General features: G+C 44.9%; 1 protein-coding gene across 4 annotated transcripts in view; it reads left to right on the top strand.

Annotated features, from left to right (window-relative positions):
* Positions 1-25,111, top strand: part of SLC22A23 (solute carrier family 22 member 23) — a 113,736-nt gene that overhangs the window by 77,581 nt on the left and 11,044 nt on the right. For 3 of the 4 annotated variants that reach the window (XR_008746253.1, XM_055798426.1, XM_055798428.1), the window contains exons 4-9: positions 755-923; positions 6,027-6,154; positions 12,641-12,730; positions 18,090-18,192; positions 21,207-21,439; positions 24,059-24,091. Coding sequence is in view for 3 of the 4 variants with exons in the window: in XM_055798426.1 (XP_055654401.1) it covers positions 755-923; positions 6,027-6,154; positions 12,641-12,730; positions 18,090-18,192; positions 21,207-21,439; positions 24,059-24,091 (756 nt within the window). In the remaining variant the exon portion in view is untranslated. The remainder of the gene's footprint in view (positions 1-754; positions 924-6,026; positions 6,155-12,640; positions 12,731-18,089; positions 18,193-21,206; positions 21,440-24,058; positions 24,092-25,111) is intronic. The other variant, XM_055798427.1, reaches the window with a different exon arrangement.

The following is a 25,111-nucleotide window of genomic DNA, read 5'->3' as shown; positions in this document are numbered from 1 at the left end:
GAATAAAGGTAGCCAGAATTCCAGGTTTAAGGAAACTTTTAATCTGCTGAACTCGCTAGTCACAAGGCAGCTAAGACAACCAGTGATGCCAGTGATGGCAGTAAATTGCCCCACAGCAAAAGATAGTATGGAGGACAGGATAAGACAGATGGAAGGCTGGCTCGTTTGAAAGTTGATCAAGATTAGCTGTTGTGAAAACAAAAAGCAAACCCAGAAACAACCCACTCAGCAAAATCCAGTTTGAAACTGGCTGAGTCGTAGCATATTAAACTGTGGGCAGGTGGCATCCCGTATGAGCTGGGAGCCTGTATCCTGCTGAGAGCTGTGCTCTTCTGCCTCCCAGCAAACGGATTGGAAAGGCATGCAGCATCTCTGAGAAGCGTGAAAAGGCTGAACCCAAAAATCTTTGGATTGTGTTTTACCCTACGTTCCCTTTAAAAAACGAATAACTTAAAACTTGATAAAATGCTTCTCTAGGCAGAGACTGAAAGGGAGCTGACAGCGACAGCAGGTCTGCAGGAGATGCAGTAGGTGTGTGCAAGTTGCAGTGTTTGCACCGCAGCCAGCAGTTAACGGGCTTCTGCAAGGGTATTTGAAGCCCAAATACAGGAAGAAACAAGATTTATGTGATTGTGCATAACTTTGGTCGAAGGTCTTGAAGGACATTAACTCCCTGAAAGTTTCATGAAGAGATGCTCTGTGGGTGCCTTTGCTGGATGGGGGCTAATGCGTTGGCATGTGCTCTGTGTTTCAGGGATAGAGCTCTGTCCTCCTGGGCACCGCTTCATGATCACCATGGTGGCGAGCTTCATCGAGATGGCAGGGCAGTTCCTCATGCCGGGGCTGGCTGCCCTCTGCAGGGACTGGCAGGTCCTCCAGGCCGTCATCATCTGTCCTTTCCTGCTGATGCTGCTTTACTGGGTGTAAGTATTTCTTTCTCCTGTCGGGTCAAAGACCACATGAGCTCCTAATGTGAGATTTGGGAGTTGCTGCACTGTTGGGAAGTGTATGTGCTTTCCAATACATATCAGCCTTTCCCTTTGTTCTTCCATTCACCTTTTGCAAAGATTGGGCTTTGAAATAAGAAATAAAAACTTCATAATTTGCTGTAGCCCACACATCAGTTAGATGCTGCAGTGTGGTGGGAACTTGGGAGATGGTCCATTTTCACTGAGCAGCAAGTTGCACTTTGCTATTATTATCACTGTCACTTCTCCTTTAAAGATGAAAACAATTGTTGAGAGGCCACATCTCAGCCTAGCTGTTGTCAGGTTGCAGCTGCACCGCTAAATTTTCCCTTAAAACCTGCATTGTGGTTCTGGGCTGTCACTGCTGCTTTCTCTGGCCTGGGTTAGCCAAGCTAGGTTAAAAATAACATAAGTCAGCTCTTGAACAAGCGCACTTGGACATCTTGTGTGCTTGAGGTAGCCAACCCTGAACTAGACTGCCTGCTCAATTTTGCCCAAATTAGTATACACTAACTAGTACTAACTAGTCTGCGCTGGGCAGTAGCTGGGGGTCATTCCCACAAGGAATCCTCCCCTCCTAGCTGTTCCTGTTCCTCTCTGCCCACTGCACTGGCAGCATTGCAGCACTGTTACAGCTGTCCTGAGAAAAGTAGGGTGGCTGTCACCTTAGGGTTGGTGCCAGGTCCATCCCCACCAGGACTATATACACCTCCCAAAAATCCTTTCTTTGTTGTTCTGTCTTAATAGTGACACGCAGTGGCAGCATAACACAATGGAGGCTTAGGAGAGCAGTGTTGTACAAAACCATAAGAGTAAGAACAAGCTAGATCATTTACTTTAAAGATAACACTAACAAGACTAAAATATTAAATTGTATGCTGAGAAAAATGAGAAAAAAAGGCCACCGTGCTGTACAGGACCAAGTTGTTTATGAACTGTGTGGGGGCCAAGCTGTTGTAATGCCTGATAGGTTGCAACATGTAAAAACTTGTTACAGTATGTAAGAATTTTTACCAGTTAAATATTTTTCTATTAATGCATAAAAGCCTTAAAGAGTTCTCCTGTGTTCATGGTAACAGCCCTCAGTGGGGATTTCTTAGCGTATCCCTGAGGTAGACATGCTGCAGCTTGGGCTGAGGGCAAAACAGCACATAGGAGAAAGTTACGAGTCCTTTGCAAGAGAGTGAAGCTTTCCCTTCCCGCTGTTTTCCAACATATAACATCTAAATAGTCACATCTTGTCAGTGTTAATCTTGATGAATAACCAAGAGTGTTCCTGTTCATGTGCGATACTGTTCTTCCAAACCCACCATATGTTATACACATGCAAACACACGTAGGTCTACTCTACAACCTCCCATTGGGATGCCTGCCAGCTGAAATGCCTTGTATCCACAACTGGATAGAACCCAATATCAAACAAAATGTTTACAGGTATTTGTATCCAAAAGGACAGTACAATAGTACGAAGACACCTAATAAATGTGGTAGACAACATGGACAGCAGTAACCCCTCAGCAGTATTCTGGAGGTAGCACGTTTTCCAGGTGGCTGAATCAAGGTCTCGTACATTTCCCGTTGGACATGGGTGACATGGAAAGCGATAGGAAATGCTAATATTTATTTGCTGATCTGCAAGAGCTTTGTGGCTTTTTGGCTGGGTGGGACAAGCAGCCCGTGCAAATAGATCCCCCTTACATAATGTGTGATATGACAGCTTGATAGATAGTGGTAATAGCCAAAGTAACAGGATTTGCAGTGCCCAGGCGTTTTGCATTTGCAGAAATGGACTGTGGTTAGGATGCCGGTTTAATTATGCTGTCGGTACAATATGCACTTTTCTCTTAGGCTTTTCTCTTCCATCTGTTGTATGTTCTCTGGAAAGTGCCACCGCTTTATTACCTCTTTCCTTTCCTCCCTTCTGCCCCCAGCATTGTGTTGGGGGAGCTGAGCGTGGATGCTCGGCATATGTTATAGATGAAGGAAGAAAACTCACTGATTTGTAATAAAGGAACGACTGGAAAACAACACTGCTTATTAATTCCCCATCATGTACCCAAAGCAGTGAGTTCAATAACAGACGCTGTGACAGCCCCTGCACTGCTGCCTCTTTACTCTCTTTACTTCCATCTCCTGCCGTAAGAGCTGTTTGCCCCTCCAGACTGGGGCTTAGCCCTCTCCCACGTATAGATTTGCTCTGCTCCCAGCCACATGCACATGGCAGGTCATACCATCCCTAGGAGGTGGGTGGCTGAGTGGATCGGGAAGCTGGGCATGGATGGGAGGAAAGGGAGAAGCACCAGATTTGTCTAGGAGGGATAGGCTAGTGGGCTGGGACACCTGCAAATCGAGCAGATGGCTTTGCTGAGCTCTCAGGTCGTTCTGGAAGGGCTGAGGCACCCACATAAGCTGGACATGAGCACAGGGCTTGGTGACAAGCATATAAAAATGGGTTGTAAGAAGTTAGGCTCCTTCCAAAGTGTGTGTGTGTTTGTGTTAGAGTTGTGAGGGAAGGGGAGCTCCAGTTATACAGAGGCATTATCTCCCATCCCTTGGACAAAGTAAACTCCTGACAAGACCATGCTGTGAAGGTCAGCAAAGGTATCAGTAATCTGAAATAAACTCCTGATTGACTCTAACCAAAACTGAAGAATGGGGACAGGGTGGCCAGTTCTTCTCTGGTGCTGTTAGGTTGGATTTATCCTCACCAAGACACGAAGCTGTAATAACTGGGCTTGTTGCCCTTGGGCAGACCCCTAACTGACACACGACACACTTTCCGTGGGCATAGGTTTGCTCTGCATCTGGACAGGGTCATGGTTCTTCCAGCTGCATGTGGTACCTGCCTGGCCTTTGTCTGTCTGTCCGGGATTCTTCACTGCCCTTCAGATTTCTCAGCCTTTGGTTCTTTTTCCCCAGTGTCCCTCCCTCTCTTCCCTCTCTCCTCTCCCAAGCAGCAGCTGTGTAACAGGAGATGAACATTTCCCTCTAGCCACCCACCTCCCATTCTTTTCTTTGACTGCAAAAGGCTGGTCCTTGCCTCACGGATGGAGGAGGTAGAAGACTATCAACCAGATGTCTGCAGTCAGCTCAGCCCGGTGATCTGGGTGACTGCCCACCCTCAGCAGAAAGCTGTCTCAGCTTCATTCCATTTGTATTTAATGCCAGGTGATGAAGCACGAGGTTGCGACCAAATTTCTGTGCAGAAGTCCACAGGGGCCAGGGGGTTTGCCTCCTTGTTTTAGGTATGAGGGGTTGTTTTTTGGCTTTTGAGTTTGTGGTGGTTCTTGGTTTGGCAACGGGAAGTGCAACAGTAGGTACGTACAGATGACCCTTGGCAGCAGGGTCCATGCTTGGGTGCTCGCACAGAGATGGAGCACCCAGCACTTCCCCTTGCTGTGCCTGATAACCTGGGCTCAAAGCAGCCCAGAAGTCTTAAAGATCCTTAAATGAAGCTCCCACTGCTTGCACTGAGGAATGGAGCAGCTGAAAGACGTGAGGCTTCAGCACTTTTTTCCTTTGAGAAAACTGCAGGAGCTGGAAGGTGAAGATGGTGTTTGTCCCCACAGTGCCCATCCCTGCAGCTCTCCTCCTTTCCCTAGGAGCAGTTATCACCGGAGGGCTTGTCATTTGGGACCTGTCAGCAGACTGTGCAAAAGGTGCAGCTTTTAGGTTAGTGGCGGAGGCTGTCCCTTCTCTGGAGCCAAGCGTGGGGAGACTGTGCATTCAAAGAATTCTTAATATTTTCAAAAAAATGCTTTTGCAGTACAGAAGGATATGCCAATGCGCCCATGCAGCACCAGCGGTAGTAAATAAGCTGTCAAGCTGAATGGCTGCCATCATGGCTGTTACATCTTTTTATTGCCTGATATCATTTAGATTGCAGTCTGCCTGACTTCTTTCTTCTTCTTTCAAAAGAAAAATAATACTTTCTCTATCTAGGATGGGAGGTTGCGCTAAGCTGTCTTCGAAATTACATCAGCCTTAAAAGATAGTACCATAATGGTGCGATTGCCTTGCCTGGTCCGCTGCTTAGAAGTGTAAGAACTGAGGCAGCATCCACAGCAAAGAGCAGTGCTTTGTGAAGGAAATGTCAGGTTTATTATATATTTGAAGGTAAAAGTAGTTGTTAAATTTGTTCTTAGAAAGGGCTTTTGGAAGATTAGTGAAAATGGGGCCTAAATAAGAAAGAAAAATATGCGTGGAGTTTGATAGGAAAGTTCTTGTATCTACAGAAGTATGGGAGTTTTTAAGATCTACATATTTCTTTTGGTTTCCTATTAAAATAAGCTCATCTGGGGAAAAAAAGGAAGAAAGATCAGTTAAGCTAATGAATCAGGTGAATATCAGCACTTGAAGGAAACAACCAGTTGGAAAATAAACTTTTGTATTTTGTACCTTTGTGTGCATGTGTATATTTTTAAGGTAACTCAACTAACATAATATTGTCATTACTAGGGAAGCTTTTAGAGAAACAACTGGATGTTGTCTGGAGCATGCACAATACTGACCTGCCTAAAAGAATGACTTAAAGTCTGCATATGTGGGAGAAGATTTTTTGACATGTTTAAAAATTAAAAATCTGTTCCATTATAATCCTAAAAAGTAATTTTTCTCTTTCTTCTCTGTGTCTTTATAAGAGAATCCAAATCACTTCTCTCAGCTATTTTCCTTCTTTGGTCTGAATTACCATGTTAACTGCACATCTCATTCATTCCCTCCTTGGCAGCAAATGTCTATTTCAGACAGTGCTGCCACGTTCTCCCAGTTTTTTGAGGATTGTATTAAGGGCAGAGCACCTCTAATACATTATAAAATTCTAATATGTCCTATTTCTATGTGATAGGATAGTTCCTGTACCATTTGTGAATCGGTGTAAAAGAAAATGTCATTGATTTGCCCATTCTGAACCTGTTTTTCCTCTTTATTTTGTGATTCTTCTGCTTTTTGAAAATAATTAATGTAGCTAGTGAATGGTTAAATGAGCAGCTAAACACTATCAGTTCTTCCTCTGACAGAAACTTGGAAGCAACCCTAACCTGTTTTCCATCTTTAAAGTATTTTCCCAGAGTCCCTTCGGTGGCTGATGGCTACACAACAGTTTGAGGCATCCAAGGAACTCATCCTTCAGTTCACGCACAAGAACAGGATGAACACAGAAAGCGATATCAAAGGAGTGGTGCCCGGTGAGTAGGATAGACAGGCAACCCCAAATCCCTCCGCCCTGCTCCAAAGGCTGCATGTGGTATTGCTGCCCAGAATTAAATCATCTATTTACTGCCTGTAAAATCATCCTGTTCATTCATGCATTCATTCATTCATTTTGCTTTTCTTGAAAAACCATTCCGAACTCCAGCGCTGTGTTTAAAATTACTTGGCCTGTTGAACAGTCCTAGTAATTATAATCTCATCTTGCAGTGCCATATGTCTTTAGAGACATCTCTTGAAGAATTTTACCATGGCTACAGAGTGCGCCTTTAGCTCTGTGTGCCTCTGGAAAGGCACATCTTCCTGTGTTTTAAGGAAGATGCTCGCTGGGATCCTGCTCATCATGCATCACTTATTTTGTTGGTTTGGAGAAGTTGCAGCACTTGAACCTCCAATTCTAAAGTGCCAGCCCTGTGGCAGACCTAAACCACATTGCAGTTTCTCCTTAAAGCCTTGCTCCCAGAGCCGTTTTGCTTTCCTCTGCTGCACCATCTGAGCGATGCTGCTCTGGGGGTGGGAGGAGGCCCACAAGCGGTAGCAGTAGGGCACAGTTTTGGGCTGAGAGTCTCAATTGTCAGTTCCTCGGTGGTGATTTTAAAAAGAGCTGACTCTCATTGTCACCAGGATTGTCACTGAAATAGCCATGCTCCTGTCTCACAGGGTGCTTTGCAGAAGAGACTGTGTGTCTGTGTGGCTCTAACAACAAAGGTGAAGAGTTTCTGGATCTTCTCACCAGTGCACCTGTCAGATTTGGTTCAGGCTCCCCTCTTCCTTCTCACAGGCCTGATGGTGATGATAAACACCCATTCTGCACTGTCACTTGCAATCTGTATCAGACTACTCACTAGTTAGAAAACAGTGGAAAAGTTTCTTTCTTCCCCACTTTTTCAAACCCTACATGCTCTGACCCCAGGGGCTGCAGGGAGACCTCACCCCACAGCTCTGCCCACGGGGATCAGCCTGGCTGATGCTTGCTGTCAGAGGTCTCTGGGGTGACTGTAGCATCAGTCAGTCAGTGCTAAAGGCACCGGTCAGTACTGGAACAGACTTGATCCAGAAGAGAAAAATGTCACCAGTAACATCAGTGCCTAAGGAATGAAGCAGTCTTCGTCAGTGAGGGGTGAAAAAGTCCGACTTGGGTCTGTGGTATTCAGGTCACTGCTGCGGTTGGTGGTGCAGTTGGCACACGGGTTAATCAGCTTTTTTGCACGTAATTGTGTCTGGGGTTACAGTTCCTGGATCTGCATTGCAAACAACATGGCTTTGCAATGTAAATGCTGTTTTTCTGGTAACATTCTGAAAAGCATAGGGGTATGTGAGCAGCAGCTGACCTGGTACTCTCCACCCCCACCTCCCTTTTGCAGATCATCCCCAGAGTGAAAATGATGGATCTTGAAGAAAATTTGTCTCTGAGGCCATGAAATGTCTCACAATTGGACTAGGAGTTTACCAGCCAACTCTGAATTTGGCTTGTCTCAGCTAGTCAGCTACTTGAATTTGCAGATGAAATAAAATGTATTTTAGGGGAAAGAAAAAATAAATTACTTGGTTTCCTTTAAGGAAAATGGTAAAGATGCAAGCATGTGCTAGAGGGAATTACTTAAGCCACGTATAATTATATTGTCCATAGAGGAATGCTAAGTATCAAAATGTTTTTATGACTTATTCATGACTGATTACTTTTTGCAGCGGTTTCATGGTAGAGGTACACCCCTGTTTAAGGAGAGACTCCCTTTCATGTGGAAAACAGCGTTATTACACATCTTGATGCTATAGATTCTCTGCCTGCAAATACATTTAGATATAGCAGTTGTCAGTAGATTATCCTTTGCAAACTTTGTGATACAGAACATGGTCACTTCTGCCTCCTCGTTAATGCTGCATTTGTTTGGGACATTGTTGGGTTTTTTTGTTATTTCTTCCCTCGCTTTTTCTCTTTAAAATCTTTCTGTAGCCCCACACGTTAAGGCTTTCCTGACCCAGCCCTGGAGGGACACTGCATTTCTGTAGGGAGAGCAAAAGAGGAGCACTATCAAAAGGATGAAATGAGCTTAACTAAAACTTTTGAAAGGAAGGAGCTTCTCTCTCGTTCTGGGTGCATGTGAGTGTTGACTGTGAGTGAGGACAGGGGAAAAGCAGAAATTCCAAATGAAGAATGTGATCAAACTGCAGCCCACCTGTCCCCCCAGTGGGTCAGTAAGCCAAAGAAAACATTTCTCTGCTTTTGTGTGTTATAATCGCATGCCCGTAGTTGCTGTAGCAGGGAATGGGTAAAAAGCTGGTACTTGTCTGGGAGAAAGGATGCCATTGAGCCTGATGCAGATATCCCTGTTTCCCCTTGACTCCATTGTTGAGCTTTCCTATCTGTGTAGAGGGGGTTTTGTTTGTGATTTGTTTTATTCTTTGTTTTCCCTCTGAAAGGGCTAAAAACTGTTGTGCTCCAGTTAGGGGCCATTGTACTGCTGTTTATTATTCCTCGCTGCATTGTTGTAACAGCCTCCTGTGATTGAATTACTCCCAATACATTTAAATTATGAACTGCTCACTTGCAGTCCCTTCCAGCTGGAAACCCCACTGTAATTTAACTCGTATGTACCAGTCAAATTAGTGTATCCTATATAACAGATCATTACAAGAGTTACAGTAGTTTCATATGTACCCATTTTGGCAGCTGATATGAGTTCCGTAATAAAAAGAAATAGCGTTCAAGTGGATGAAGTATTTCTGGGATGGAAGAAAATGCAATTTTGAATTGCTGTCCAAGCAGTGAAGGGGCCTATTTTCCTCTCTGAAGAATCACACTGTTCCCATTGCCTGCTGAAAGCTTTTACTGGTCCATTTGGCTATGCCGCCCATAGTGGAAAGCGCCACTAACCTTCTGCAAGGTTTGTTTTCTCCACAGGGAGGTGGCCCACGCATTGGGTGGAAAAAAAGCAAAATTTATCTCCTGTTCCTGAATCAATCCATAGGGTAGGAGTGGTTTGCCAGTGCTGTCCTGGGAGGTGTCTCTAAAGAGAACAATTGATGTCTGGCCAGGGGTCCAGCTGCAGCTGAAAGGTCCAGCAGCTGTGGTAACCTCTGCCTGGGGAAAACCATCGGCAGGGACAGTACTCAGCCAGCCAGATAGTACAGGAGTGCGTTTGTACGGTAAACAAAGTGAGACAAGGGATGTTGACAGGAGCCTAGAGTGTTGTAAATTAACATTGCCCTTATCTTCAGTAGTCTGTCCCAGGGGTGTAATGTAGTGGTGATGATGTTGGTTACAAAACACACAGAAAGCAGCTTCCTCAGCACCTCTAAGTGGCTTTATTTTTGAGTGATTCATATACCTTGTGATTTTTGGCAGGAATAATTTGCCTTCATAAAAAGATTTCTGGTTTTATGTGGTCGTATTTTCTTCTTTAATGCTGAAGAAATCTAGGTGTGCTAATTAGACCTGGTTAAATCATCCCTAATGTTCTGAGTCTCAAAATTTCACCAGTTGGCTCAACACTCTGCCCTCTTTTAGAAATAAAAGTTTAAGTTCATTTTTGCATCAAGGGAATGATTTTTATCCAACTGCATATTGAAATGTCATTTGTAAAACAGGCTTTGTGAATTTTGTTGACAAATATTTCAAAACGTTATCCAAAACTGTCAGCTTCAATCATGAGCAAATGAAATATATTGATAAAATTAATTCAGTACAGGTTTTTCACTGCTGATTTCTCTAAAAACTTTCCCATGTCTTCCCCGTTCCTTTGTGGAACAAGAAAGAAACATACATTTCAGTGCAGCTGCAGGACAGTAATTTTGACCTGAGTGAAATAAATACCGAGGAATTATGGACATCTGTTTAAAGAACAGGAGAAAAGAGTGTTTAGGGGAATTGGAAATCCCCAAAGCACCAACAGTCCTTACACCTGTTAAAGGTGTGTTGTATATTAGACAGCTTTCCTTATTTTGGTGGGATGCATGTCTTGTCTTTGTGTGGGACAAAGGGTCTGTTTGCTGGCTGGAGCTGACTGACTGCTGCAAGCTGATCTCCTGCGCCAGCAGCACCCAGCGCTGCTGGCATGTTTGGGTGTGCTGGGAAATGAACCGCTTGAGAAGCCGTATCAGCAGCTACCTGAGTGTCAGACTTGATACTTTCATGGAAACCCACCCTTTCTTGGTTCTCATTATCTTTTCCTGTGGTGGGAGACATTTCACATGTTGCTTAAGAGAAAAATAACTACCTGACCAGGCTGAATAACAAAAACCCCTTTTTGCTCATCTCCAGATGAAAACACAAACCAGAGTTCCTCTGTGGACAGACAGGTTGGAGCTGTTCCTTTCCACAGTTCCTTTCTAAGCTTAAAGGAATAATATTACTGTAATTACAAAAGTGGCCAGCAAAAATCAAGCATCCAAATAGATGCCAATACTTCAGCGTGCAGGACGCAATATGGAGAGGAAGAAGGGGTACAGGGGTGGCAAGTACTATGTGTGCATATGTGTGTGGATTGCAGTTAGGAAAGCTGTGGTTTTCAGGGGCTTTCCTTTTAATCGAAAAAAAAAAATTACATTCACCTTTCTTGCTGCTGAGCAACACACTGCCATGACTTTTTTCTTTATTTTTTTTTTAGGATTTTTTTTAGTTTTCTGTTTTGTTTTGCTATATATTATTTTTTTCCTAAGCATGGGGCTTGTATCTATGTACTTACATGCATTTTTTTTCATTGGGTAAATAGCAGAGGGAAGGGTGAAAAAAACCTCATATGTGAAAGTATCTTTCCCTAATAGAAGATATTAACTCTCCCCACAAAGCTTTACTCATATCCTTAGACCATCACACCTAGAATTACACTACTGTTTTAAAGCTTGTGATAGATGAAGAGCCAGGTGTATTTGCTAGAGAAGGAAAGCAAGTTCCCTGGCCCCTAATACAGATAACTCCATGTGATGCTATGTACAAACCTGTCAGATGCATTCTTTTACCAGATCCAGTTTCTTGGTTGTTTAATGGTGCCAAACTTAAATATCCCATGCAAGTCCCAGGGGGTAGTCAGGTAAATGTGGGAAATTTAGTCAAAACAGTTCGAGGTGCTACTTGGTCTTAACAAAAGCCTTTAGGTCTTAACAAAGGACTCTGTGTCAGCCACAGAGATTTCTGTCTCAAACAAAACCAGCCAGTGGTTTCTGTTTCCCCCTTGTATGTTAAATCAGCTTTCCAGAGGGGTGGTGGTCCTGGTGGTCCCCTGTGTTCCAGGAGCAGGAACCAACAGAGTTTGTGCAACTCTTTCAGGACATGCAGTGCATGATAAATAGTGAGTAACAAGAATAAAACTGATCAGTTAAGTCCTTTTCTGCTGGCTAGGTCTGCAGGAATGGAAGAGGAGAGCCCATACATGCCCTGACTGTATCCCTGGTGAGAGTGGAAGTGACCTCTGACAGCAGCAGGATTTGGAGAGGACAGGGGGAAAAGAGAGTGCTCTGTTGAGGATGTGCCTTCTGATGCCACTGGGAAAAAGCCAAATATGCTAGAAAAGTAAAAAAAAAAAAAGAGAGAAAGAAAAAAAGAGAAAGGAGAGGTGGTGTCAGCCTCTATTTAAGCTTGAATGACTCTTTCTCACTAGTTGAGTCCTCCACAAACTCTTGCTGGCTGTGCTCCAGGCTGTCACAGCTGCTTTGTGCCCGGCTGGCACACTGGCTCTATCTGCAGCGCTACCTTTCCTCCCGGAGGAGCCAGCTTTATGGGGCAGGAACCGCATGCAGAGGGCTGGCAGCAAGCCCTGGTGCTGCCGGTGCTCCCCTGGCTCACGTGCACCGAGATGGGAGAGGATGGCTGAGGCTGGATGTGGACAGCAGAGGAGATCTCGGGAACCAAGTGGAGAAGCAGAACAGTAAGAGGGGACCGGTGGACAGAGAAGAGAGGAAATAAGAGTGAAAAGAATTGTAGGAGCAAAGAATAAAGATAGTTGGAGGGAACTTAGAGGAGCAAAGGCAACAACGGACTGGGGGCAATTAACAGCTGTAGAGAAAGAGGAGAGCCTAGACCATGGAGACCAAAGGGGCTGTGACCATTTTGCTCCCCCCCCTCCATCCAGAACAAGCTGTCAAGCTTGTTGAGTCTCAGCACTCTTCTCCTGTGAAATCCACTCCTAAAATGTGTGCTTCACCCCTCCGTACTGTGCAACTCACCTGCTCTGCCTGCTGAGGTTTCCTCCATAGCTCCGGCAGTAGATAGCAGCAGTGCATGTGTAGGTACCTGAAACCTCCTGATGGCCCAGGTATGGCTTCAGACAATGACATTTGAGGTGTTCTTTGTGTTGTGGTTCGGGTTTTTTAATGCTGGTAATGTTAGAGGAACGTAAACATTGCCAAGTCATGCTCTGGGAAATGCAAGAAGTCAGGTTGCCTGGGCAACCCTTGCTTGGCCTCCTGGCATGAAGGCATGATGATACAGCCTTGAATAACATGATTACGACCTATTTTTTCCACAGGGCATAGGATGGACGAATCTGTGCATAGCATGGACGATGCTGTGGGAATGAAGCTGTTGTCTGTTCCTCATTTGTTGCAGAATTTGGAAGGTGTGTAGTGAATGAGGCAGAGGGTTTGCAGAAGTAAAGAGGACAGTCTTGGGGAAATGAAGCTGAATGCTTCCTGAAGAGCTGTACTCATTCCCTGTGTCTGCCAGGGATGTTCTTGTATGATAATGGAAATTCCCTGGAATCAGGCTCTTTCAGTGCTGTCACTAATCACAATTTCTCCAATGTCTGTCTCTAGCATGTAATTCTGGGGCTTGACTGGCAGAAAGCTGGCAGCATTTATATTGGCACCTACAAGGGGTATTGCTGTGTGATTTTTCTCATTCTGGACACAATTCCTCTGTATTTTATCTCCCTGCCTGCAAAACAGGAATAAGCTTTGTCCTTGCTCTTACAAGAAGGTGGTGGAGATGATTTCATTGGTATTTATGAAGTACATGAATATTCTGACAGCACTGTAGGAATATCTCTGAGGAAACCTATGATTTTGTACTCACTGGGAGGTTTGGATAATAAGGCTGAGGGACACATGTTGAATGGGAAAGGTAGAGACATCATTAATAGCTGCCCATTTCCTGACTGCAGTGAGCGTTCTGGCGGAAAAAACAAATGTGTGATCATCTGATTAAGTGCTGTATCTTAATGCATATGAGCAACTGAAGATTGCAGTGGCAACCTTATGTCTGGCTTTTCTTATCTTTTTCTGAATGTGATTAGAAATACAGCATTGCAACAAATTATTGCAATCAGTCCTTTGCTATAATAGTCATTGAGTTAAAGCGTTGCTCTCAGGAAATAAGCCTCATTTGAGATGGTTTTAGTATTTATGTCCCGCACTTTTGTTGGAAGGCCATTCCAGACTCCAAATTGCTCTTGTACTGGGGTACCTTTTAGCATTCCATTCAAATACACAGTATCTGTCCAGGTCCTTTGTCTCTTTTCCCTCCCTATTTGCTCCTGTGACCATCTTTATCTTAAATGTCTTTTTCTCTTTTCCCATGCTATGTGAGCAGACAGCAGCCGCATTCCTTTGCTGAGCTGAAGTTCTCCTCTGTGTCCTCTCCTTTTATAAATAGGCTTGCCAGAGCTTTAGTTTCTCAAATATTGATGACCGGAATTGTAAAGGAGCACCAGTATTTCATTGTCTGAATTGCAAAGGCCTCATGGACACAATGAACTGGTGCCTTATAGTTCAAGTAGTTCAAGATGCCTATATGTTCAAGTAGCATATAACCAAGTCCGTCCAAAACAGTATTTGCTAAAAGCTCATCTTGCAGCAGAAGCATTTCCCAACAGTCCCTGAGTATCTTGCCTTGTGTTTTGCATTTTTACTTGCTTTTGCAGTGCAGGGTCTCAAGCTCACCCAGTTCCCTCTAATGTCCCATTTCTGCGCTGTACTGCTGGCAGTGCCTCACTTTGTCACCACCAGACTTCATTGGCACATTCCAAAGGTTTGTGCCAAGCTCCCTAGTGAAATTATTAAACAAGATTATTATTTTTTTTAGAATCAGACAAGTCACCCCGCCACTAAACTGTTGCCACCTGTTTATGATTTCCATTTTTCTGTCCCTTATTGCTGTCTTCCCATCAGTCAGCTCTTTACCCACCTTATAATTTCTGTATGTGACTTGATAGACTTCGGTATTCCTTTCCTGTTTGGCTTTTCAAAAATGCAATGTTTCAGGCTGCTAGTTCTCTGTGATAAAAATAAATAAATAAGCACAAAGGGACTTCATGGAGACAGAAATCCTGGAAGGTATAAATAAACCTGTGTACCAGTAACTCAGTATGGCTGAGAGTAGGTTGCTTCAGCTCTGCATTTCAGACTGATCTACCTCCTGCTGCAGAGCTGTCATGCTCCAGGGATTGATTGAGCCTCTGTGCTGGGCTTCCATAGCTCTTTGCGTGTTCAAAGAGCTACTGACAGTATCGTTTAGCAGCCAGAAAAATCCAGCAGAAGTCCATCACCCCAGGACATTTGTCATTTTGGACATCCTTTTTTGGCGGCATCATTTGACCTGTGTCTATTTTGCCTTTGCCAAGTGATGCAGAGATGGGTGGTGCCTTCATTTGAAGGCTTTAAAGATACTTTCTGATTTTGAAAGCCATGCTCCTGAAACGCAGAAGATCCCACGAGAATTCAACAGCGTTGGGAGCTGGAAGCTGGTAGGGTTCCTCTCCCTGTGAGACTTCTTAAGTCTCCCAATGAATAGTTTTAATTTCCACTGAGATATAAAGAGTTAGCTTGTTGATAGTTTCCCTACCGAGTCCCTGAATAGGAAGCCTGGAGTGTGTGTGGGCTCCGGAGTATGGGAAAACTCATAATGGGCCTCTGAGTAAATGGATAAAAGTATTTTTTATTTTCCACATTCACCCTTCTGGTAAATCATTCAGAACTGAAATGTTTAATGCAAATTCCTTCTGAACTGGTGACTTCAGTGCAAAATCAAAGAATAAGTTGGGGGCAGGGGAAATTTTCCAGGTGTTAGTCCAGCAACAGAAAGAGCAATAGTATGCTCCATGAGATTTTAATAGGCATTGGCTCAACTTCTCTTTTAAGATGTTAACGTTGATTTATAATGTCCAGGCAGCCAAAGAGCTGTCCGTCACTCAGCTGATGCCCATCACAGTCAGTCCGAGCTGGTCCTTTTGTACAGGCAGGTGACCTCCAAAGACAGCAGGCCACTTAAATGATGGCCAGTTCTGTAGGCGATGACTTTTTTCCAACTCCCATAGCTTATTCGTTGCTATCTGAATGATATTTTGATTATTGTAAATGATTGATTGGGGGGGGGGGGGTAATATCTGACTGGTATATATAAAAATTAAGGAAGAGAAAGTTCTCAAAAAGATAGATGGTGTTGGAGACTTGGGGAGACTCCTTCATCTGAAGCAGGTTACTTAGATTTGGAGTTTCAACACGTTGTAGAGGGATGGAGGAGTAAATAGCTGGTAAAGCCAGAAGGCTTTCAGTAAAAAGTCAGGTGCTGTGCATTCTTTGATGTAATGTTTGAGACTGGATTCTTCTTGAGACTGGATTTTCCCAAAGAAAAAAAAATTACTCTGAGAAACAAAAAAAAAACTAATTAAGAAAATCCAAAGAATATGGCATCAAGGACTGTCTTCTGCTGACACAGATGACGTTTTACTTTGACAGGCCAGATCTGGTCATTCTTAGACAGTTTGAAAGTAAACCTTTATGTCCACGTGAAATCTGTGCAACGTGTATTGTTTGTGTGGTTATTTTCATTGTTGCCCTTCAGCTGAAATAGTAAACAGTCATAGTAGCTTTTCAAAACCTTGTGCTGCTTCTAGTGCTTGCTTTGACGTTTTTGCTGTAGAAGGTTTTGCTTGGGCTCCGTTATAGGCTTTATAACCATGTTTTTATCTAACTGCTTCAGTTGTTCTGAATTATTTCATCCCCACTTACTCCTTTCCAGAATCTTGCTACAAAAATCATTTTGGCCTTGCTCTTCAAGATTAGGTACCATCTTTTTTTACTGTTGGTTTTTTTTTTTTTTTAATATAGCCTTGATCCATTGCTGAGCCTGCTGGGTGCTCCTGTAGTACAAATATTAGTTTGACCAATTTCCTCTTTTGCTCCGCCTCTGTTTTTATGCTTTTGTGAGCTTCACGCCATGTAGATTCTGGGGAGAAATGGCTATTATCAGGTAGTAAGGAAAGTAGTAGAGCAATATTCTGCTTAAGTACAATCATTAATGTAAAATACCCTTTGTTGCTTTTCTCAGAAGCATTCCTTGTAGTTACTCTATGTAGAAGACCAGGAGTGACCTGTGAGCAGTGAATAGCTTAACTATTTGCATATAAGTAGTTTCTTTGATTTATTATTTTTATGATGCAGCTTTCAAGTAGCAGCAGACAAATGTGTCTTTCGTTTTGTTCATAAATCCATGACTTGCTTTCATTTTTCCCTGTCTTGTGTCTCTTAAAGAGATTGCTATTCAGTGGAGGAAGGCAGAGGTCAGGGCAGGGCAGTGCAGGCGACTGAGGACACCAGCACTAATTGCGCATGCATGAAGGGAATGCATGCGTGAAGGGAACACATGCACAGTTCAGCACAGGGCCACGCTGCCGCCTGTAAACACCGTCAGTCTAGAAAGCAGCAGTAGAAGCCTGTGCCCTGAAACCCAGTCCTAGCCTGTATCCTTGGAGTGCATCATTTTTGTGATGCTTCTTTATAACCACAGCTTCTTTCGTTTTTACGAGACTTTATGCCCTTGCAGCTGCCTCACTGATCCAGTAGTTTGGAAACTGCTTTGCTTGGCATGCTTAGGGAGGTGTTGGAGCTCTAACCTAATGATGTTTGGGAAGTAAGCAGTGCCGTTCATTGCTGTCCCAGGCCAACAAGAATACCAGATGCAATATTTATTCAAACTGAAAGAGGGTAGATTCACATTAGGTATTAGCGAGAAATTCTTCACTAGGAGGGCGGTGAGGCAGTGGAACAGCTTGCCCAGAGCAGCTGTGGGTGCCCCATCCCTGGAAGTGCTCAAGGCCAGGCTGGATGGGGCTTTGGGCAACCTGGTCTAGTGGAAGGTGTCCCTGCCCATGGCGGGGGGGGTGGAATCAGGTGATTTTTGAGGTCCCTTCCAACCCAAACCATTTTATGATTCTATGAATATTTGCAAGGCTTGTGTCTTACTATTAGCATTGCAAAGAAAAGTTAGCTTGGAGCTGCCCAGCACTTTAAGGATATGGTGAGGGTTTAGTTCTGAAACGCAAAGACATCAGAGCTGACGATGGCCAAGAATTTTTCTTTAAGGAAATGTCTTCTGTTTAGGACATTGATCAGAACAATTTTAAATATTTGAAATGGGGAGCAGGGGGTGGAGGCGTGGAGGGAGGGAGGATAGGCTGACAGCGTCCTAGCCACTTCTTTCTGAAACCTGGATTTGAAGAAACCTCAAAAAATTCCTACAAAAAATTAGTTTGAGCTCCAGCACTTTCTATGGCTTTTCAGGTGTGCATTGCAGAAAGGCAGCAGATCTTACAACTGCACAAACACAGTCTTGCTGGGGAGGGGGATTTAAAAATTAACAGAACCCTGAAGTTCTTCAGGAAATTTTATATCATGGTTGCTGGGATCAAGCTCCTTACTGCCCCTAGTTTACATACATGTTTTAAACCGGGAGAGTGTTTAGGGTGTGAAGTTCTTGGGCAGTTCTTCAGCCCTAAGAAGATTAGAGGAAGCCTGAAAGAAAAAAAGTGGAACCTGAGATGGACTTTAGGCAGGCTGTTCAGCGTTTTTGTAGCTCCTGTTAGTGTAATCGATAGTGTCCTGCTCTCCCGAACATCCCTCAGAATATCTGTAGTTCACAAGCAAAGCTGCTCCTTCTCATTCTTCCCATTGAAAGAATGATTTTGCTTTGGTTTGTTTCAGAGCTGGAAAAGGAGATCACCAGGAGACCGAAGAAAGTCTGTATTGTTAAAGTGGTGGGAACAAGAAACCTGTGGAAGAACATTGTAGTATTGTGTGTAAACTCGTAAGTTCGATCTCTCTTCATTTGGATGGTTGTGTGGTTGGTGAACTGGAAGCAGTAATGGGAAATGATAGGGTAGCTCCTCTGGTTCCCAGCGTGGGACCCTTCACTGGTGTCTCTGATAAATGGCCCTGGAAAACCACAAGCTGTTGCAGGGAATTATTTTTTTTACGGCAAACGTGGAGGAACTCATCAGCCATTTCAGGCAGCAGCACCACGTGTCTTCTCAGGTGTCGTGGTGCAAGTGCATTGCTGTCACCAGCGGTCTTGCACAGCCATGTGCTGGTACATGCTTACGCACGCAGACACCTGCAGCTGGTGGCCTGGGTGGGGTTTTTGAAATCATTCATGCCGCAGGAGTGCAAGTTTGTGTTGTTTACATCTGATAGAGCTGTGCTGCAGAGGAAGATGTTGCTTGCCAGTAAATACAAGCCTACTCCCTTGTATAATAGCTGTGCTTGATAGGGCTTCACAAGCAGATCACAAAGTGGTTCAGTGCTCCCAGATCACGTGTGGGGCGCACAGGGAGAATGTGTGGCCTCGCACAGAGCAGCGTGGTGTCCGGCTCCTAAGGCTTCGGCTTGGACGTGCTTACCTGGGCAAAACCATCTGCCTCTGAGACCTTCTGTCCAGAACTGAGTGCCTTGTGAAGTGGAAAGAGATGGGCAGAAAATTCAGCGTCTAACCAAACCCAATTTTGGGTAGGGTAGCGGCAGTGGATTTTCTAAATTTTTGATCTTATAAAATGCCCATTTCTTTTTGTGACTTTTTTTCAAATGGGAGGTGGGGAGAAGACTGGATTTTCCCCATCCTCTGCTCTGTTTAGAAGTACATGGCTCTCTTGTGGCTTTTTCTTCATTACTTCAGGGCCCTACTCTGCAGCCTTCACTCCTGTTACCAAGCTCAGGGGTCAGTCACCCCCCAGAGGGGACAGCCCCTGTGCTGGGCGGTCACCCAGGGGCACACGGGCTTCAGGGGTTGGTTGCCAGCATTACCAGTTGCAGAATCAACTCAGGTTTTATGATTTTTGTGTGTGTCTCTCACCCACCAGTGGGTGACTCCCTCTGTTTGGAAACAGAATTTTCCTCTTAGGCTGAGCTGGTAGATTTAGTAGCCTGTGTTAACTGTATTTGGGAAAAAAAGGTTGTGTAGGGAATTCTCCCTTTCTGCCTCACCCCTTTAAAGTACACACATTTGGAAATTCCCTAAACCAGAACAAGGCAGCCCAAAGAATAACTTCTGGCAGTAGCACATTGAGGCGGTTCACCTTCCAAGTAGAGCATGAAGCAGATGTGTGTTTGAGGAAATAGCTTCCATGTTTGTTTTTAGGGGGTGGGAAAAAAACCTATTTCATTTTATTTGTTATTCCTGTTAAGGAATGTACTAAGCCCCTGTTGGGGCTTAACTAAGTTTTAGTAGTGTGCAACATGGAGAAGGAACCTTTTGCAGGGAATGATAAGACATCAAGGGGGATAAATGTATTTAGTTTTAAAAGCAACTGTTCTGAGCTGCTCAGCAAGTTAAGATAATAGAGTAATTCCTGGGGAAGCAGGCTGGAAAGCAAACTTCAGATTATATGTTCATTTAGTTTATAGGTCATGACCTAAAAAGCAACTTCAGTAAGGGTGTTTGCATGCACAGAAAAGACAGAAGATACAAACCAGTTAATTCTGCCATCTTATCAACATTTTTTTGCTGATTAATATTTCTTTTATGGGAGGAGTCAGCTATAATCTAGGAAAACAATCTAGTTATAGTCTATATGACATTCTTGTGTAACAGCCAGTACTTGTGCTAGGTTTTTATCAAGGGGAAGGTGTTTGGTATTGGGGGTGTATTTTTGAACTATAGCATTGATTCACAAGATCAGAAGAGAAATTTCCCCAGGCCCTGGGCTGTCAGGCACTCAGCAATTGCATATTCCCCCAGCTGTTTCTATGTTTATATTAATATCCAATTTACACTGAGAGATACTTCAAATTCTTGACCTTCAGGAGGATAGAGGTGTATCAGTGTAATGTACCTGCCATTCATTTTTTGGAGACCTGGATCTGTGCCTGCTGCTCTGTCAGGCACAATTAATTTGTGACACGAGGTTTGTCTGCTCCAAATGCCAGGGGCAGGAGGCCCTTCCCAGCAGGGGTATTTGTGCTGTGACGGGGGTGGCTGGGAGCACTGACCTCCCGTAGCAGCTTTCCTGCAGTTTTGCACCACATCAGGGGTGATGCTGGGGCTTCTCCTCCAACTTCTGTACCTCCAGCACCCTGCTCTTTATTTGCTGGGCAGGGGCAGACAGGAGAAGGAGGAGTGCAATGGAGTGGCAAGGTGTTGATCACTGGCATCATGAAGAAACTTTTTTAAAAGAGGGGGAGACACATTGCTGTGAAGGGTGGTGTAAATTCATAGATCGAATTAGGGCTTATTGTTTCATAGTTGTAAGAATCATTGCAGCACCTGCGACTTCCATTTCTAAGAGGTTTTCAGTTGTAACAGGCTAGCTTGGGAAGTGAGATGCAGTCTTTAGTCTGACCAAATGACACAGACAGGCGGGTCTTCCTGGAAGACATGGTTGTATTGCGTGGGTGTTTTGCTGTCCAAGCACACGGGCTGCTTCATCCCAGCAGCGCTGGCTCTATGGCTGTCAGTGGATGCACTGGGAACAGAGAGATATCCTTCTTGAGATGGGAGTTCTCGAGTGCACTGGGAAAAGCAATCACACACTAGGAGTCCTTGTGAAGTTGCTCGTACCCTGATCGTACCACAAGCAACAGTTATATGAATGAAGCCAGTAGACTGCAAATGCCTAGTTGAGTGGAGTTTTTTCTTTTGCTTCTTTTGATCGCTGCTTATTTTTACAGCACCTAGAAGTCTGAGATGAGTCCTTTTGCACTAGGTGTTGTATTGCTGCAGAGGAAGAAACTCTTCGTGCATTAGCATGTTCCTGCGTTGAATTACGTTGCAGTGCGTGGCTGCCTTCTCAGCAATGATCTCCTCTTGCCCTCTCCTCTTTTCCCTAGGCTGACTGGTTATGGCATACACCACTGTTTTGCAAAAAGCATGATGGGGCACGAAGCAAAGATGGCGATTACCCACAACTTCTACGCGGACTACTACACCATGGCCGGGATTGCGCTGGCATCCTGCCTGGCCATGTGCCCAGTGGTTGGGTTTCTGGGGAGGAGAGGAGGACTCCTGCTTTTCATGATCCTTACGGCCCTGGCATCACTTCTGCAGCTGGGCCTTCTCAACTGTAAGTTGGAGACACGAGCTTTTCAGGATCACACAAGTTTGACATGCAAACAAGGGACCAGGAATTATGAACGTTTCCTTTGACTTTCTCAGATTTGACATGCCGTACACCTGCTTAGCTTAAGAAGCTGAATCTGTTTGAAGAATTCCCCAGACACTTGTTGTCTTAGGTTCATTAACAAAAGCCGTTGTGCGCTGGATGAGTCCCCGTGGTGAAGTTCATTGAGCACTGGTGCTGCTTCTAGGACTGTTACTTAAACAAAAAATGCTTTTAATTTTATTCAGTGAGATAACCTCTGGGAAAAGAGCTGGTTAGGGCTTGGGAAGGGAAAACCTTCCCACTCCAGTCTGCTTCTCAAATGGCCTCAAACAGAAGTTAAAGCAGTAGATGTATGTCCTCTGCCTGCTCTGAGCATCTTGCTACTGCAAGTAATATATAGGTAGCATGGAAATATGCAGCTGAAAGACCCTACTTTTAGCACAGTGTGTATGTATAGCCCATGTGAATATATACACATAATTTTGTGAGGTGACATAGCTTTTCAAATGGGTTGTTCCTGCCAAAAACAAGAGTATCCTGCCTTCTCCTTTGCAGGCAGTGACCTTTCTCTGGCCCTTTTGAGCTGCTTCAGCTATTTAAACTGCTAAAGAAATATTCTCTTTCCCTATTTTATTGCCTTGTCTTAATTTTCTGTTGGATGAGGAAGTTGAACTTGATGGATCAGAGAGAGAGGTGTTGAAGTAGAGGGAAGGTGGGATATGCTTTGCCCTCTCACAGCTGCCAACCATTAGACCCCTGCCCCATGAAACCTCACCCCAAGGAAGGGAGAAGAGCACTGAGACATGGTTTGAACAAACTGGATATGCGACAAACACTACAACTTGTTGCTGTTTTTCATTTCTAAGTTTAGAAATAATTAAGGGCTTTAATGAGAAAGTTTTTTGCATTAAGGATGGAAAGATTTCACATTCCCACATGCTGAAGGCAGCCCTGAGGCAGCAAGAATTGTTCCATATTTACAGATCGTGTTTCCTGAAAGCATTTACTAAGTGAACCTTCAGCAGACATGCTTTTTGTGAGTGTAGGAGGAAAACAGGGAACCTCTTTCATGGCATGGAGGCAACTCCAACATCGTGTGTGTTTGCTCCCAGCTTGGCACAGATGTTTACATTCCCTTTGAGCACACTTTACCATGTCCAGCAGTCCCCAGCCCATCGATGGGCTGCAACCATTCACATGCAGATGCACGCTGTGCCTGTGTGCAGCCTCCCAAAACTCCACATTCTTGAGGTGATTTCCATCAGGGTCTCTCCATACTAGATTAGTCTAATTTATTCGGGTTTTAAGGATGTCAGATGTTTATTGAGGCTGTTGAGGTAATAAACATGCAGTTGCTTAGTGGAGAGAAAGCATGCCAGAGCCATTAGTCTGCTCTAGAGTCATGAAGATCTGGTTGCAGCTTTTCAACAACAAAAAAGGGGTGAGGGAGGTAGGGAGGAACACCCTGTAGGAATCATTACAACCTTTTCCATAGCGGGTTTAGGTCGTTTTGTGAGCAAAGCTGCTAAAACTGAGAGCAGCCATGGGCTCCAGGCACGTCCTGCTACATCGGCACCGAGGATGCTCTCAGTGCCATCCAGCCTTCCCCACCCTGCCCTCACCCCTCCCTTCGTGAGAAGAGGAAGCAAAGGCAGCCTTGAACTTCAGAGTAGTTTGGCTCCCCCCGCTCTAGACCATGCCCCACTTCTTCCTCAGAAGAGCTAGGCACAGTGTTTGGAGTGACCCTGCTGCTTATGATACCTGTTACAGCCTCCTGCGTGTTTTAGCGTAGCGCAGTCTGGGTGTAACGGGCAAATAAAATGAGAATTTGAGGAGGAGGGTGAGGGAGCGAGAGGGGTACTCCCCATCAGCAGGAAACCCACGGTGGCCTCTGAGGCTTGCCGGTGGCCTCTGAGGCTTGCCGTGTTCAGCCCTTCCTCCTGACCCTGGGATGTCACCTGGGATGTCGCAGGAACCTGGGAGATGACCAGCAAAGCTGTGCCCCTTGCTTCCCAGTACTGCCATGTGCTCCTTTGCGGTTGGGACACATGGCAGCTGGTGGCTAGTGTGGCACATGGACCACCAGCTCAGGGTTTTGGTGAGAAATAAGTCTCCCACCAGTGTGACGGTGCTGATGCCCAGAGTTTTGCTCTCTAACTAAAGCCTCTGTAGGCCATTCCCTTGGGGCTGCAGCAGGAGGGCAGTTTCTCTTCTCCCCCTTCATTAATGACAAAGAGGCCTTTGTGTTAATCCCAGTGGTAATTCTGGGGCTCTTAAAAAAGCTTTACTGCTGTGTTTGTTATCACTGCCTCATTAGCATGCTGTCCTCCAGCTGAAAGGGGCCTGGAAATGGTGTGTTCTATCTGGTGGCCAGGGGAAGATGTGCCAGCCATGGCACTGGAAAGGAGAAGGCAGGGGGTGGGAGTGGGGTGCAGGGGGCTAGGGTGGCATGTGGAATTTACCTGGGTTTGTTTCTTTTCCTTTGAATAAATAAGTATGTAACCAATAGTATGTTCTTGTGTTCTCTCCCTTTCTCTCTTACTTTTATCGTACTCTTAACTTCTGTGGTCTTGGATCCAGTGATTGGAAAATACAGTCAACTTCCAGACTCAGGTATGCTTTCCAGATGGGTCAGCACCGTGTGGGAAGCCCTCCCCCGGGAGCGGGTAGATCTGAAAGGCTGGAGCCAAAGCACCCGCAGGAGAGCTGCTCCCACAGACGGGTGCAGGGGGAAAGGCCACTTCTACACCGTGCCTGAGGACCCCGCTGGCAGGCTGGCTTCTTCGTTTATATACAGTCTCTCAGTGTAGCATCCCCTCCACAGTCTGACACGCCTCTGCATGTCAAGAGAAGGTGCAAAGATCACCCAAGGTTTATTTTTTAGATAAGGGGCAAGGCTTTGTTAGAAAGTCTCCTTCTCAGAAGCAACATTGCCAGTCTGTTTTTTTCCAGAAAGATCTGAGATGCTAAAGTCCCTTCTGATAAGGGGACTTAGGCACCTTTAGAAGATACTTCCCTGGACACTTATCCCAGCCTGAAATACTATAATAGCAATGCAGTAACAGGCTACAGGGGAACAAAATTTACCCTTCTGTATTTGATTTAATGGACCTGACCTTGCCCAGCTTTTCTGCGTCTGTTCTGCTGAGCAGTCCCCGGCTCCCTGGAGGGTCAGGAGTGCAGCCTCACCCGCTGTGCAAGAGTTACCTCGGAGACCCATAGTTTGCAAGGTGCCACACTCACATCCTTCTCTGCTGGCAGTATTTGCTCTCTCTCCCCAGTTTGGGGTGCGTTGCAGAAAGAGCTTAGCCCTGAGCAGGCTGCAGCATGTTTTGGAAGTTGTAACCAAAGAGCTCCTAAATACCTTTTGCTCTCCAGACAGCTGATATGTTCAGCAAGAACAAAAGCAGGTGTTATTTTTCATTAGATCCAACCCAGAGAGTGCACCTGCTTGAGACTGCATGCTGCCGAGCAGCCCTTTCTCCAAGCAGATCTTGGGACTTGGCTGGAGGAAGGTGGGGGACATTGGCCGCAAAGCTCCAGCCCTTTCCCTAGTGCTCCTGTCAGGCATGATGTGTTCCCCTCATATGGTGCAATAGCCTGTTCAAACAACGTGGCCTCCTCGCTGGCCAG

Source organism: Falco peregrinus, chromosome 3 (assembly GCF_023634155.1).
Source record: "Falco peregrinus isolate bFalPer1 chromosome 3, bFalPer1.pri, whole genome shotgun sequence".
Lineage (NCBI taxonomy): Eukaryota > Metazoa > Chordata > Aves > Falconiformes > Falconidae > Falco > Falco peregrinus.
Note: the sequence above shows the minus strand (reverse complement) of the source record. Positions and strands in the feature narration are given on the sequence as shown.